The sequence below is a fragment of the Chenopodium quinoa genome, unplaced genomic scaffold (genome assembly GCF_001683475.1).
Source record: "Chenopodium quinoa cultivar QQ74 unplaced genomic scaffold, ASM168347v1, whole genome shotgun sequence".
Classification (NCBI taxonomy): Eukaryota; Viridiplantae; Streptophyta; class Magnoliopsida; order Caryophyllales; family Amaranthaceae; genus Chenopodium; species Chenopodium quinoa.
Genome location: NW_018743691.1, coordinates 1,503,074 through 1,518,169, shown reverse-complemented (window position 1 = coordinate 1,518,169; position 15,096 = coordinate 1,503,074). Strand labels below are relative to the sequence as shown.

Sequence of the window (15,096 nt, the reverse complement as noted above, 5' to 3'; positions counted from 1 at the left end):
ATTGTGATCAAAATAAAGGATTATACGAAAGATATGCTAGATATAAAATGATGTAAAATATTTTTATTATTATGTTAAGACTTTTTATTTATAGCTATATAAATATTTGTGTCAATGATATGTCAAATCTTTTTTATTTTAAGTAATTATATTTTATAAAATTAGGGAATTATTTTGTATAAGATTTGTTTTTTTTGTTTGTTTAATATACTATGTAAAATTTAATTTTTTAAAAGAAAAAAAAAACCGGGTGTATTGCTGGTGTGTCTTTTAGGGCCTGTTCCGATTGACTGAAATCATCTGAACTGAACTGAACTGAGCTGAGCTGAACTGAACTGAACTGAACTTATTAATTTGTGATTTTTAACTACGGATTAGTGATCTTTGATTATTTATTGATTATTTATTACTATACATATGTGTATATACAAATGTACATATTATTATTAATATTATTAATATTATTAATTATTGATGATTATTATTATTATTATTATTATTTATTGATTATTATTATTAGTATTATTATTATTATTGTTATTATTATTTATTGATTATTATTATTAGTATTATTATTTCAATTATTATTGTTATTATTATTATTATTATTATTATTATTATTATTATTATTATTATTATTTATTACTTATTATTATTATTATTGTTAATAATATTATTATTGTTGTTGTTGTTGTCGTCGTCGTCGTCGTTGTAATAAGAGCTTAAAAGAATGAAATTTGGCTTTATATCATTAGCAATATCATTAGACGTAAATTAAGAGCTGAATTGAATTGAGTTGAATTGAACTGAACTGAACTGAATTTCAACGGAAGAGAACAAACCCTATATATAAAGTATTGATTGATCATCAAACCGACATTGGTAGTTTGACAATTGACATTGAACTTTCTAGCAAATACTCAAAAATTAAATCAAATTTCAGGCTTAATTATTCTGTTTATCTGAAAACACAAAACATCAATTATACAACCCTAACCCCCTGCTCAAGTTCTCTACTCCTCAAGTTCCCTGCTCAGTGCTCAATCACCGAGTCACGAGTCTCACAACCCAAGTTCTTCTCGGCGACCTGACGGAGTGACGGTGTTCAGGGGCTGCTCACTGTTCTCGGCCTCCAACTCCTCCAAGGCTCCAATTAAGGTTCCCTTTTTCCTTTCTCTTTTGTTTCAATGTTTCAATAAGGTTCTGTTTTTTGTTGGTTAGAATTTGAGTATGAAATTATGAATTGAAATATTGAATGATTGAATTGATTAATTTAATTGAACTATTGAAGATTTGAAGTAATCAAGTATAATGTTGTTGTTTGCCAGTTTATATAATAATTGAATTGACCAAATTTGCTATGTTGAATTGTTGATGAATTTAACTTGCTGATTTATGATTTTACGAATTGAATTTGTTAATTGTTATGTTGATGAATTATATGTGCTAATTGCCTAATTTCCTACTGCCTTATTGCCTAGTTGAAGTTCTATTTTTTTTTCTAATTCAATTGAAGTTGTAATGATGATTGAACTTGCAAATATGATAATAATGATATATGTTCTGATAAAACATAATAATGCTGCAAATTTCAGAAATCTAATTCAAGAGATCCCAAGAAAGAAGTATTTCCAGTTTTTTTTTTTTTTTTTTTTTTTTTTTTTTTTTTCAACACAAAGAGAACCACCTGATAATCATCCTTCCAACCATCAAAACCCACCAAATTATGAAAATCCCCCTTTGGCCCTTTGTTTCATCAAAATCCACCAAATAGCATGGGAGATGGTTTGTTAAATGACACTTTAGTTACTTATTTGGAGAAAGATTTGTTCTTGAATGTAAGTCTTGATGCAATTGTAAATCGATTCCAAAATATGCGAACTCGTCGTGAACATTTGTAAATTTTTTGTAAGTACTTGTGTAGTAATGTAATAACATACATTCTATGTACTTTTTAAATTTGATTTTGTATTAATTAATTTGTCTTGGCTCATTCTTTAACTTAGTATACGTTGCGCTACCCCTGTTGGATCCGTCACTGCTGGAGTACAAATTTACAAGCCAAAGACTGCAAATCCAAAGCTTTAATTTTCATAGATTCATCATAAACTAAATGGTTAGTAATCCCTTATCTTTTAATTTTTTTTTTGTTAAATTTTTTAGCTGTTTTTGTTGCAATTTGAATTGTTCGTTCAATTTGTAATGAATTATGATAGATAAATTTGCAGCTGTTTGATAGATTGTTGTGATTTTAAGTTAAAATTAATGGGAACTTCATGAATATAACTTCTGCAGAAGATTTGTGGAGGATTTTGTGTAATATTTCAACTGCTTGTTGCTTTGTTTTGTAGGGTTTTTGTTAGAAATTGATTTTTTAGGGGTTGTAAGAATTTGGTTGATTTATTTGTGGATGTTTTAAGTGGGATTGTTCTTGATTTGGGTATTTTTGCTTGGTTTTCAATTGGTGTCAACTTGTTCTGTTTTTGTTCAATGTGTGGTTTCCCTTCCCATTTTAGGTTGAATTTGGAATAACTAGTTTTGTGCATGCAACTCATGTGTAATTTATGAGAATATTATGTAAATTATACGCTTATTTTGATCTTGTCGATGTTATAAGCTGTAAATTTAGCCGTAAACCTCGGATTTTCTGTTGAAGTAGTTGAGTTTGAGTTGAAAAGTGAGCTTCTGCTCTAATAGCATCAAGCACATCAAGTACAATCTCAACCTCACTACGTCAATTAGGTAGTGAGGGACTGAGGGGTGTGCAATATTTGTTTTAGGATTCTGATGGTTGGGGTGAGGGGTATGGCATCAGTGGATTCGGGTCGGTCAGATTGACCCGTGTAGGAAATAGAAATCATACCCATAACCATTTCCTAAACAAATAGGGAGAAAAGAAAAGAAGAACAAATCTTGTGAAAGGGAGTACAAGCTGTCTGATTCTACAATTGCTATGGGTTTTACCCCTCTATAATCTTTTGTATTTGGGTTCAAGGACACAGGAACGAACCGTATACTTTCTGTCTTGATTAGCTTAGTACATCTTCAGTATATCTGTTCATTGCAAAGTAACTAAAAACTTTGATAGCAGGGTAAATCTTGCATTCATACACTCTAGATAAAGTTGTTGATTAATTAATACTTTATTAATCATCATTAGCAGTATGGTTACTGAACACCTTGTGCTACATGTCCTATTTTGTGATAAAGATATTGATTTTTACTTGAAAGACAGTTCGATGAAATAGATTATTGAATATTCTGTCATTTCTGTGTAAGAGAACCTAATTTCAAATATAACAAGTGTTGCTGTTTGATAAAAGTAAGGATTTCTTAAATTATTATGTAGATCCCTAAGAGTCTCTGGTTTTTAAAAGTAATGTTTCCCTTTTTTGTTCTTCTATCATGCTATCAGCGTTTTGACTCAATTTTGTGCTTTCATGTGTTAAGATTCAAAGCATGCTCCCGAAATTGCTGTATTCTATTTATATACTTTGAAGATTGAATTTGTTGAGCGACTGTGTCGATTAGAATATATTTGCCTATCTTGGATTCTTTGGCATTTGGGACTTGTGTACTCTTGAAAATTCCATCGTATTGTGAACTTTTTGCACGTTGGTTGTTTGAGATTTGAAGTTATTGTCCCTCGTGAAGCATTCTTATTGTGAACTTTAGAGTTTGATATTAAATGCCGAATGATTCCAGGCAGCTCCTTTAATTGCTGGGATGACTGTTGCCGCTGCTGCTCTTGCTGGTAAATATGGAATTCAAGCTTGGCAAGCATTCAAGGCACGTCCACCAAGACCTCGAAAGTTTTTTGAAGGTGGTTTTCAACCTAAGATGACCAGGAGGGAAGCGGCTCTTATCCTTGGCATAAGGTAGTTGTGATTACTTTTAGATTCTTATGCAATAGGTTTCTTGCATGGGCTAAGAAGTTTCTATCACAAATTTTATCACTAAGCAGTGGTGCTAAGGTCTGTGCACGACTAGTTAGCTGAACATTTAATCTTGTACAAGTTTAAAATTAGTTGAAAGACAGAAAACGTATCAGTAAGCTAGATTATTGTAAAAGTTACTTTGCAAACTAATTGTCTAATTAATGTTATTTAACCTAAAATGAAAAAAAAAAAATCTTTAATTTAACTATGTCATTGTTTCACGTCATTTTATATGATTTTTTGTTACTTTGTGAAGTTTTAACTAAGCAATGGTGCTAAGGTCTGTGCATGACTAATTAGCTGATAATCTGGTACAAGTGGAATAATTAACTGAAAGACAGAATAAGTACTAGTAAGCTAGGTTATTGTAAAAATTGTGTACTTTGCAAAACTAACTGTCTAATGTTACTTTAACCTATAATTAAGGGTGCAAAAGGGGCAATAAGCTTAGTCTAGTTTTGAACTCCCCAGATCAAAGCTTTGCTCATTTAATTTTTACTGATTTTGGGGATTAATATTTCTGATTTTATAATGCAACAAATAAAGATTAAAGCTTGGATATTGATTAAAAATGGCAAGGCTTACAAAAGGATTGGTTATTAGCTTAAGGCTATCACTCTCAAAATGGCTTTAGGCCATGACTCTCTAAGGTTTCCCTTCAATACAATTTTCTGCCTATCTTTTCCTTTCCCCCTCTCTCTATTTATACTAAGGCTAAAGACTCTAACCTAATAATACAAGTATACTAATATTGCCCCTTTTTAGGTTAGTCTATTACAGTGAGTTAAGTGAATATTTTTTTCCTATCTGTATTTCCATAGTTATAGCTTAAATGTTGCAATGTCCCTTTAATTCTATAATCGTAGTGTTTGGAATTTTCTGGATAACTAGAAACATTTTCATGTTGCTGTAAGAACCTTTAATGATGCCAATTCCTTACTTTCAAGCTTTTGCCACGTAGTAGGATTCAAAGAAGGTTAATGGCCACTTAGCTTCTCTTAAATTTCTAAAGTATCTTTGTCACTTTCTATTATCTAAGTCCCTCATGTATACAGAGTATATGTAAGCCAGCATTTATTACTAATTTTTTAATTTTATTTGATAAGGTTTCTTGTTTTATGGAAATTTGGTTGTCAGTTTTTTCTTCTTCTTTCTGTCCCAAGTTTTAATTTTCAGCGTACTTCTCTGGACCTTACATTGGCAGGGAGAGTGCAGCTGCAGAGAAGGTCAAGGAAGCTCATAGAAAGGTAATGATTGCAAACCATCCTGATGCCGGTGGAAGCCATTATCTTGCCTCTAAAATCAACGAAGCTAAGGACATGATGGTTGGGAAGCCCAAAGACAGCGGCTCTGCATTCTAAATTTGGGGAGGATATTTTGTTTTAACCCTCGGAAATAAGATTATTTTCCTACCCCTCCACCAAAACCATGGCTAGATGCCTGCGCCTGAGTCTTCAAAGTTGGTGAAGGAACTCAAGTACCCTTTTTTTTTGGAATTCCTTTGGAAAAGCAAAGGTGAATGAGTATATACAAGTTGTAGTTGGCTGCAAATTTTGAACTTGTACGCTATTTGACTGGTATAAACACCAAAATTATTGATATGAATTCCTCTCATTAATCATTATCTTGTCATGTCATGTTTGTTACTGTAATATTGTATTGCTGTAATATTGTATATTTGTATTGTTGTTAAAGTGTGAAGTTTAAGCTATTTGGAATGGAAATCTTTATGGAATTTTCACCAGTTACTCTTGAGGTTATAAGAAGCTGCCCAGTTAATACCTGTGATAAACAAGTTTCGTTTATCACGGAGTAAAACCGCTACTTGAAGTAGCGGTTTTGCCATATAACCGCTATCTCAGTAGCGGTTTTACTCATTTTTACTGCAAAAAATACACTTTTGTCCCCATGATAAACGAAACTTGTTTTTCGTTTATCATGGAGATAAACTTGTATTTTCTCAGATTTTAAAGAGTGTGTCATGTACGATTGTACATGTACCCTAACCTTGATTGATAGGTAATCAATATATTACTCTTTAGTTTAAGGCAGGTGTTAAAGTTCAAGGTAATGCTTAGTTGTTTAATGTTGATCACGATTTGTATTAGCTATTTATGACATATCCCTTTCCCTAATTTTAAGCACCATTTTTTTTTTTTTTTTTTTTTGACAAGAACATGTCTAGTTGGATTCCATTTTTGAACAGGTTTTATTTAAATGCTGTTAATTCTCATCAATCCTATGGAAGCATCCCATTAGTTTTGCTAGCTAAGAAACACATGCAGGGGTCGTTTGGTTGGGGACTTGGGGTTAATCATCAAAAGGAATGGGAATTAACTGTCCTCTTTCCTTTTGTTGTTGTTTGTTAGACCATTTTTCCCATTCTCTTTACCCTCTTCATTCCCCTAAATCCCTCTAAGTTCATTCTCCAACCCCCCCCCCCCCCCCGTACTTCCATTCCCATTCATTGGCAACCATCTCACCACCATACCACCACACTCTTACTACACTCACCACCAGAAAATCAACCACTGCACCGTCGCTCTACCCCCAACAGCTCGCCGCACCTCCTTCGACCATTTGCCGCACCTCCACCACCCTTCCCCTCCCTCGTAAAACTTCCCCCAGCCCCCACAAAACCCTAAAAACTCCCCTCCTTCCACGTAAAACCATCAGACGACCCTCCTACCGCCCTCGAAACCCTTACGGGGAAGGAGGGGAGGTTTTAGGGTTTTACGGGTTTGGGGAAGTTTCACGGGGGCGGGAACAACTTAGTGGGGGTAGGGGAGGGGCAGCGAAGGGCAATGGAGGTGCGGCTACCGGCGGTGAGTGGTGGGGGGGAGTGCAGTGAGTGGTGAGTTGGCTCGATGGTGGCTAAAATAGGTGGAAATCGAAAGACATGGGTGGTTGTGTGGTGGTGATGTGGTGGTTGTGTGCACTGGTGGCTTATTTCCATTATTTTTCAAAGCAACAACATGGCAAATGTAAGGGTTTTTCATTCCATTCTCCTTCTTTCCCTTTGTTCATTCCACACTGTTTATTTTGTGCAAGCCAAACAACCCCTTAATGTGCATGTATGCAATATAAAAAACATACTAATCATTTGGCGATTGGTGTAGTAGTGATTGGGAATGTACTTGGTAGGGAGGACTCATGTTCGATCCCTCGCAACAACAATATATAAAGGAGACTGGAACCTAACCACCTAGAAATGATCCCCGAATCCGGATTAACCCAAAGGGTAAACCGGGTGGAACACCAAAAAAAAATTATATATAAAAAAACATATTAGGCTATGTTATCTTCTTTATTCTAATATAAAAAAAAACAATAAATATTACTCCGTGGTGAATTAGTGGGTGCAAATTTAAAAATTAGTGATAAAAAAATATATTAGTAAAAAAAATTGTTATTAAAAAAATACAATTGATGAGGTAGGTTTTTTTTTTTTTTTTTTTTTTTTTTTTGACAAAGTGAAATTTATCATTCAAACCCCTCTTCACTTTATATTCCCATTGTTTTTATATAAGTGTTCCACTTCGACCAGCACCCCACACATGTGTCAATGTATAAATTTGACTAATGATATTAATGATCAATAAGTATAAATTAAAAAATTGGTATTTGGAAACAATGATCAAGAAGATTAGACTGCATTTAGATGTTGTATAAATTAAAAAATTTGTTACAGAGTTTTTAATTAACAAGTATTCACGTGACCATATTTAATCTTATGTATAAAGTACAAACATTGGTCAAAGTGGTGCATGTAATTAGTGTCAAAGTCAAACCTTAGGACTTAAACAAAACCAAAGGGAGTATCATGTATGATATTGTTGGCTTTGTCTTGAAATGAATTTTTCAAAATATCAATTTTTAAGGATTTTTTTTTTTAAACTATATTGTATATAATTCCTCCGTTCTTTTATTATTGCACTATTTGCCTTTTTAGGAAGTTTCACAAATATTGCACCATTTCCTCTTTAGGAAAAAAATTATTTGTGTTCACACTACAAATACCCAATATACCCTTACTTTTTCACACTTACTTTTTAATTTATCAATATGTCACATGGGCAATTTTGTATATTTACCTTTCTCTCTCTTACTTTTTTCCACTATCAAAATATTGGTATCCAACCCCTATGGTGCAATAATAAAAAAACGGAGGAAGTATATATAATCAAGCATATTTACATATGCATTAAAAAGTGTAAAAGGTCAAAGTGTAATCATTGTAAAGAGATACTACAATTTTTGGACAACAATAAAATGATAGTTGTGTAATTGTCATAATTAGAGGTGTTAAAAACTGACCTGAACCAACACGATATACTAAAATCAACTAGAATAAAACTCGATTAAAATCAAGATTTATATGGACACAATAATTTATAACGAAATGTGAAATAGATCCAATCAGATCCGACTTGATTGCACCCGATTAAGAAAACCGAATTGACACCATTGTCTATTTAGGTTGACCAAACCGAATTTGATCCATTGGACCCATAGTCCCTTATTAGTTATTACATGTCCTATCAAATTATGGAGTATCAATCACACAATGAATAAACATGGATCCATGGAGGTTAGGGTGCTGCTGAGAATTTAAAAACTGCAAACGTCAACAAAATGTCAATCCTATGTGGATAAACATGGATCCACAATTCTTGTTTTTGCTCATTTGATTTTGTCTGAAAATTTCTTGGAATCCCAAATTCTTATCATCATAATATCCTCACAACTTTATCTAGTAAGTACTTCTCTTTTTCTCTCCTTTAATACAGTAGATAAAAAATATGATAATTTGTAATAATTAGTGTTCTTCAATTTGCTGGAATTAATAGTTGGATTTAAGCTATACCCTTTTGTTTTTCTTGAATTTCAGGTGTACCCATTTGTTAATTTGTCAACAGAAGTTGATTTTTGCAGTTATAAAGCATTATTTCTCGGTAAAAATGGAAGTTTTTTGTTCATAGGATCCAAGTAATCTGTTACATTTAGATTGAATTGCATAAATTTCTTCAATCTTTGCTGAAATTAATTGGGTTTTTGCTATTTTGTTTGTTTTCTGCTGGGAAGATCTCATTTTGTATTTGATGTTGAAAAGTGTTTGCTGATTGAAGTTATTTATTGATTTGTGAAGGGTTTGTAACTTGTGATTGTTGAATTTGTAATTTCTGAATTCTGGATTAATAGAGGGGATTAAAGATTTAGGGTTTTAGGGATGGTGTCTCATGTCTGGGAAAGACCCTGTTGAATCATTACTTAATTCAATTCAAGTTGTTAAAGATGCTTTTTCGCCGCTAGAAGCGGGTTTTAGAAAGGCTACTAAGGAGTTAGAGTTAACTTGGTTGGGAAAGAATGGCAATCGAAATGCTGAACTTTTAGGGCAGTTGAATGGTTCTAGCAGTACTGGTGTCAGTAGTAAGAACAGCAAACTTCATTACCCCTTCCCATGGTAGTTCTAATGAGGATAAGAGAAAAGGACCATCGATAAAGCTACCAATAAAGAGTATATTGGGCATGTTTTCGCCAAATTGTGCCAATGCTGATCCTAAGGTCAATATGTTAAATGAAAAGCCAAAAGAAAGAGAGTGGGGAAAAAAGGACGGATCGTGCTTGAACTGTTTGCAGTTTGCTATGACATGGTCGATGTTTCTCAATGGTTTTGCATAGGCATTTCCCACGCCTTTTAAATTAGGAAAGAAATGGTGCTCAAAGACAAGTGATGAGGGAAAGGGTTCGTGTGTCCGTTCGTCAAAATCATCAGATTTATGTGACTTTAAGACAAATGAGCCAAAAAGGGTATGTTTGTTATGATGTTGCCAAGAGAGGAAACAAAGTGCAATGAAGGGAAGCATTTAAGCCTCGAGCTGGTGGTAGCTCTCATTTTTTATCAGATAACACAGAGTCTGCAAAAGCTTGATCATGCTGCTAAACAAAATGAGGAAAGGTTTTATGAATCGTCATCACCCCCACCTCAATTCCCCTCTCACTTGGATCACTGGAAGACAGTGACTAGTATCTTAGAGGGTAAGAAGGCAGATATGAATGTCTTTTTAGGAAATTTAAAGTTTGCAAGAGTAGGTGGAGGCGTGGAGCACCATCTACCCTTGTTGGAGTTACATCTCCAGTGAAAGAAGATGGGGATGATAGTGTGTCTACTACTAATAGTGAGGAATCAGGAGGCTTAACAGCTCAAAAATTAGCCAGTGGGCTGCTTAATATCACTCTTTCCAATGTCAAGCGCTTGAAATCAACACTGTCAACCATTTCAATTTCAGAACTTATCGAGTTGGTGCCTCATCTTGGACGCTCTTCTAAAGACATTCCTGACAAGAAAAAGTTGTTTTCTGTGCAGGACTTCTTCAGGTACACTGAGGCTGCAGGTATGTTCAAATTATCTATTTACTGCTTCAATTATCAGCCACACATTAAATCCTTTTGCATTTTATTTTTGTTTCCCCATTGGTGCACGAAGGGTTAAACTATAGGTTGTGACAGTCGTAGATGCATTTGAGCTCTTATTTTTCATGTTTGGGTCTAGTACATACAAACCTGCACAAAAATCTTAGTTACATCAATGAGAAAGGATGATGCTTAAGTTGGTCTTATTTACAAGTTTTGTTTCCTCGTTTGGTGATTTCCTCTCTGCGACGAGGGAAGGAGCAAATATGAAACTATGAAAGTACATTTAAATGCTTTGGTATCACTTGGACAAGGTTATGGATCTTGAAGATTGTGAAACTAGGTAAAGGCGATTTAATTAGTGTTATTACTGCTACTATTGTTTTTGTAGGTGTCAATGAATTTTCTGCCTAGGTAGTGGGCCTCTATTGGCTTGTGGTGATTTTTTTTTAATTTTGTGATCTAGAAGGGGCAGATCAGGGTTGTCATTTATATGAAGCATGGGGATTCCTCATTGGTTCCTATCCAATGATTTGGAGGAATTTCAAATTAGTTTTGTAGTTTTTCAAATCATCGAGTTCATCTATATGCCTAGATTACTCTAAATGAATAGAGTGTTGTTGATATTGATGTAATTTGAAAACTGTGATTACTATCAAAATTTTTGCTATCTTGGCAGATTGTGAGTTTTCTTAATGCTTTTCCAGTGTGAGGTCTGTTTAAGATATAATACTTGTAGAAGGTTCTTCTATGGTTTTTGAAGTCATGGAAGTATATTGTTTGTTAAGTGAGTGGAAATAGGCGTACATATTGTTGGTGGGACCATGATATACTTGTTCAGTCTTGCTTGCTCAGTATCCCTTCTGCACCACTCATTGTAGTTTATAGAGAGTGGAAAATCATGAGGTTTGTATAAAGGGTGGGGAACCTATGGCAGATTGTTTGGTGAATTTGGATCTAATCTGTAGGCCTGTTGCTCTTTAGGCTCGAGGAATGAGATCTAGATATCACAACTTTAGGAGATTGTGTTTGAATTATGTAAAAACATCCCTGTAGCTCTGTGGGATTCCTTCTGATTGGGAACTAGGGAGCTCACATAATTAATGGATGTCTAGTAGTCTTACTCGTTTGTAGACATTTCATATCATACATATTGGATGAGAATTTATTTTATGCCTTCTCCTCCAAACCTTATACGAGTATAAATTATAATGACTTTGTGAACTACTTAAAATGCTCACTGATTTCTAGTTACTAATCTTTTATTGAAATCAAAGGTTTTTGAAAGGGTAAAGGCCTATGAGGGGTTGGGGGAACTATGTTAGTTATAGATGTTCTCAATTTTAGTATAAAATTGCTGTTATTGATAGGCCAAGCAAATATTTTCTCCAATAAGCATGTTGTGTATAGCTGGTGGAAAGACTATTGAGGAAATGGTTAAATTCCAATAAGTATGTCATAGATTACCTGTACTTTATGTTGCAACTTGCAAGTTTGCATCTTTCATGTATAAAAACGGCTATTTGAGGTGGTGACTGCATGTTAAACTTCCTCCGATTTTTTAGCTGTACCATATGGGCTTTTTTCACTATTTATATTCACCATCTTTGATTATTTATATTTAGGGAAATATTGTCATGTGGGATTTTATTGAATTCGTCTCAATAGAAGTCCAAAACCAACAAGAAATTCATTGAGGAAAGTAAGAGCTCTGAGGTTGTTATTTCGTCTGAGCAAGTTACTGCTCCTCCTCCATCTGTACCTCCCCCTCCTCCTTTGCCTTCAACTGTTGAGACTAAATCAAATGAAATCGACGATGGTAATGATCAGAACAAGCATGCTTATTCGGTTGCAGTTGCCACAGCCGCTGCTGCAGAGGCAACTGTTGCAGCAGCCCAAGCTGCTGCTGAGGTTGTTCGTTTAACTAATGTACCCCGCTTTGCGGGAAAATCAAAAGAGGAAATTGCCGCTATTAAAATTCAAACTGCCTTCCGAGGATATCTGGTATAACTCATTTTCTTGTGCATCTCATATTCTGCCCTTTTTATTTTTATGGTGTTTAATCTTTTAGCCCTGGCCTGCCTCTATGATTCAACTTTACCAAATTATTGGAAGATGTATCATTATGGGTTTCATCTGTTTATGGGCGAACTTGTGTTTATTAAAAGTGGATGCTTTCAGTGATTGTGGTGTGCATCTAGGATAGTATTGAGACTTCGTCATATGTTTTAACTTCATGATGGATTATCATTGAGATCACCTTACAAAAGTAAGGATGTGTTAGTAATGTAGGATTTTAGCTTGGAAGGTTTGTTGAATTAACCTGGAAATATTGTTTCCAATAGATGCATGAAGAGTAAGTGATATGATTGTTATTATTCGTGTGATTCAGCAAGTTTACTGCTTTGTGTGATTGAGAATTTATTTCGAAGAAAATATGCTCTTCCCATCATATTATTTGTTTCGAGCAATGTGTAGAATGGGGCATTTCACATTTTAATTTGTTGAAACTAAATGTGGAAATTATGTGCATCAAATGCATGTGTTGATATTCAGTATTTAGTCTTATCTGATCAAAAGAGCTTGTGACCAGGCAAGGAGAGCACTACGGGCTTTGAGAGGGTTGGTGAGGCTTAAATCATTGATCGAAGGGCAGTCTGTGAAGAGACAAGCTGCAAGCCTGCAACAACCCTAAGGTGCATGCTGATGCTTGCCCATGTGCAATCCCAAATTCGTGCAAGGAGGATGAGGACGTCTGAGGAGAACCAGGCTCTTCAACGGCAACTACAGCAGAAGCATGAGAAAGAGCTTCAGAAATTGCGAGTAAGTCTGTTTATATTATTAATTTATTACGGAGTAAGATAACAGGAAATCTGTGCACCTTAAGGATTCAAATTTCATGCACAAAAATAAATGAAGTTTGAAGTTCAAACTTCTCCACACTAAAAAAATAATAAATATGGTTGAGGTCATAAAAATGTTCCAAATTCTTCACGACGAGTTTGACATGTATTTTACATTAGCAAGAGTTGTGTCCTTCAAGGAAAGAATTTATGAAGTTACATGAAAGTCAGACGAGTAAATTCTTTTTGATGAGGCTTGGAAGTCAACTAACTTATATCTCACAGATGGATGAAATATGGGATGATAGCACTCAGTCTAAAGAGCAGCTTGAGGCCAGTATACAGAGCAAGCAGGAGGCTACTATGCGAAGAGAAAGAGTATTAGCTTACGCATTCACTCATCAGGTATTATAATGTATTCAAGACTATTTTTCAATTGTTAGGATGTTAAATTTTGTCTTGTTTTATTTTTTGGGAGAAAAAAAATGGAAAAGCATTGATGTCTAGGAATGTCATGTAAGATTTATGAATTTAGTCTTGGTGGATTTGAATACATTTTGATTTAGATAGAAACATAGTCCTCCTAAAACTCCTAATTCTTTTGTTCTACATGTTTAGAAGTCTACTAAATTGTTTTGGTTTAATTGACTCAATTGGATTTTCTACTTTTGGCAGCAACTGAAGAACAACAACAAAAATTCAAACCCGACATTCATGGACCCAAACAATCCTCAGTGGGGCTGGAGTTGGTTGGAACAGTGGATGGCTGCCCGACCATGGGAGGCAAGAAGTACAACATTGGATAAGGAAACTGACCAAGGCTCTGTGAAGAGCTTCTGTACACTCTCAGTTACGGGTGAAATAAACCGAGCTTATGCTCTTCGAGACCTTAGTGTCGACAAGCCTTCCCTAACTGGTCAAAGGTCAAGCCGGCCTCCTAGCCGCCAGTCTCCTTCAACCACTGGGCGTGCCCCATCTTCAGGCCCAGGATCCAGAAAACCAAGACCCGAGAGCCCAAGGGCAAATGGATGGGCCCCAGAAGACGACACGAGGAGCGTGATGAGCATCCAGTCAGAACAATACAGGAGGCATAGCATTGCTGGCTCATCAGTGAGGGATGATGAGAGCCTTGCAAGCTCTCCTGCAGTTCCGAGCTACATGGCACCAACAAAATCCGCTAAGGCCAAGACAAAGCTTCCAAGTCCCTTGGGTGTAATTGAAAGTAATGGTACCCCACCCGATTCGAAGTCGCTATCTGTGGTTGGGGGGTCTGCCAAGAAGAGGCTGTCTTTCCCTGCCTCTCCAGGTCCTCGGAGGCATTCAGTCCCTGGGAAATTCGAGAGCACACCAATGATTCATACTGAGATAGTTGTCGGCAATGGTGAGAGCCGATAGGATAATTACATCAGGATCAAGACATCACAGTGAATTCGGCTGTTACCACAACGTAGGTTCTCTAAATTGTTATCTTCTGAGTTTGAAGTGCAAAAAGGAAGGAAGATTGAATAAGAAAAGGACTGATGTAGGGGATTGTTTTGGCAATTATTTTTATTTGTTATTGATTTGTTGTTCTTTCTACACACATAAGAAGAGCTCTTTCCACTAGTGTCTTATATTTCTCATCATTAGGGAGTTTCATCTAATTTAGTCAAAATTTGTATTGTAATAATTTATATAAATTTGTTTCTTTTCACATTTTGTCCTGAACCACAATTTGTTGTTTATTCGATGTATGTTGTGACTGCAAATTTTTATGGAAGATAACTCAAATTGCGCTTCTTGAAAGGATGTACCCTGAAATATATGTATGTCTTGCTTATGGCTTTCAGTAGCAGTAGCTTTGCACAAACAAAGCATTTCACCACAACTTGTGTGACAGTCTCTGGTTAGGAGTGTACATA

The 15,096-nt window shown here is 35.0% G+C and overlaps 1 protein-coding gene and 1 pseudogene across 1 annotated transcript; both read left to right on the top strand.

Annotated features, from left to right (window-relative positions):
* Positions 1-869: 869 nt before the first annotated feature.
* LOC110683720 (mitochondrial import inner membrane translocase subunit TIM14-1-like) lies at positions 870-5,679 on the top strand. Its single transcript, XM_021860116.1, has 4 exons — positions 870-1,158; positions 2,007-2,116; positions 3,706-3,878; positions 5,143-5,679. Exons 2-4 carry the CDS (start codon positions 2,114-2,116, stop codon positions 5,297-5,299), a joined length of 333 nt encoding a protein of 110 aa, XP_021715808.1. The 5' UTR covers positions 870-1,158; positions 2,007-2,113; the 3' UTR covers positions 5,300-5,679.
* A 3,499-nt stretch (positions 5,680-9,178) lies between these two features.
* Positions 9,179-15,096, top strand: LOC110683858 (annotated as a pseudogene).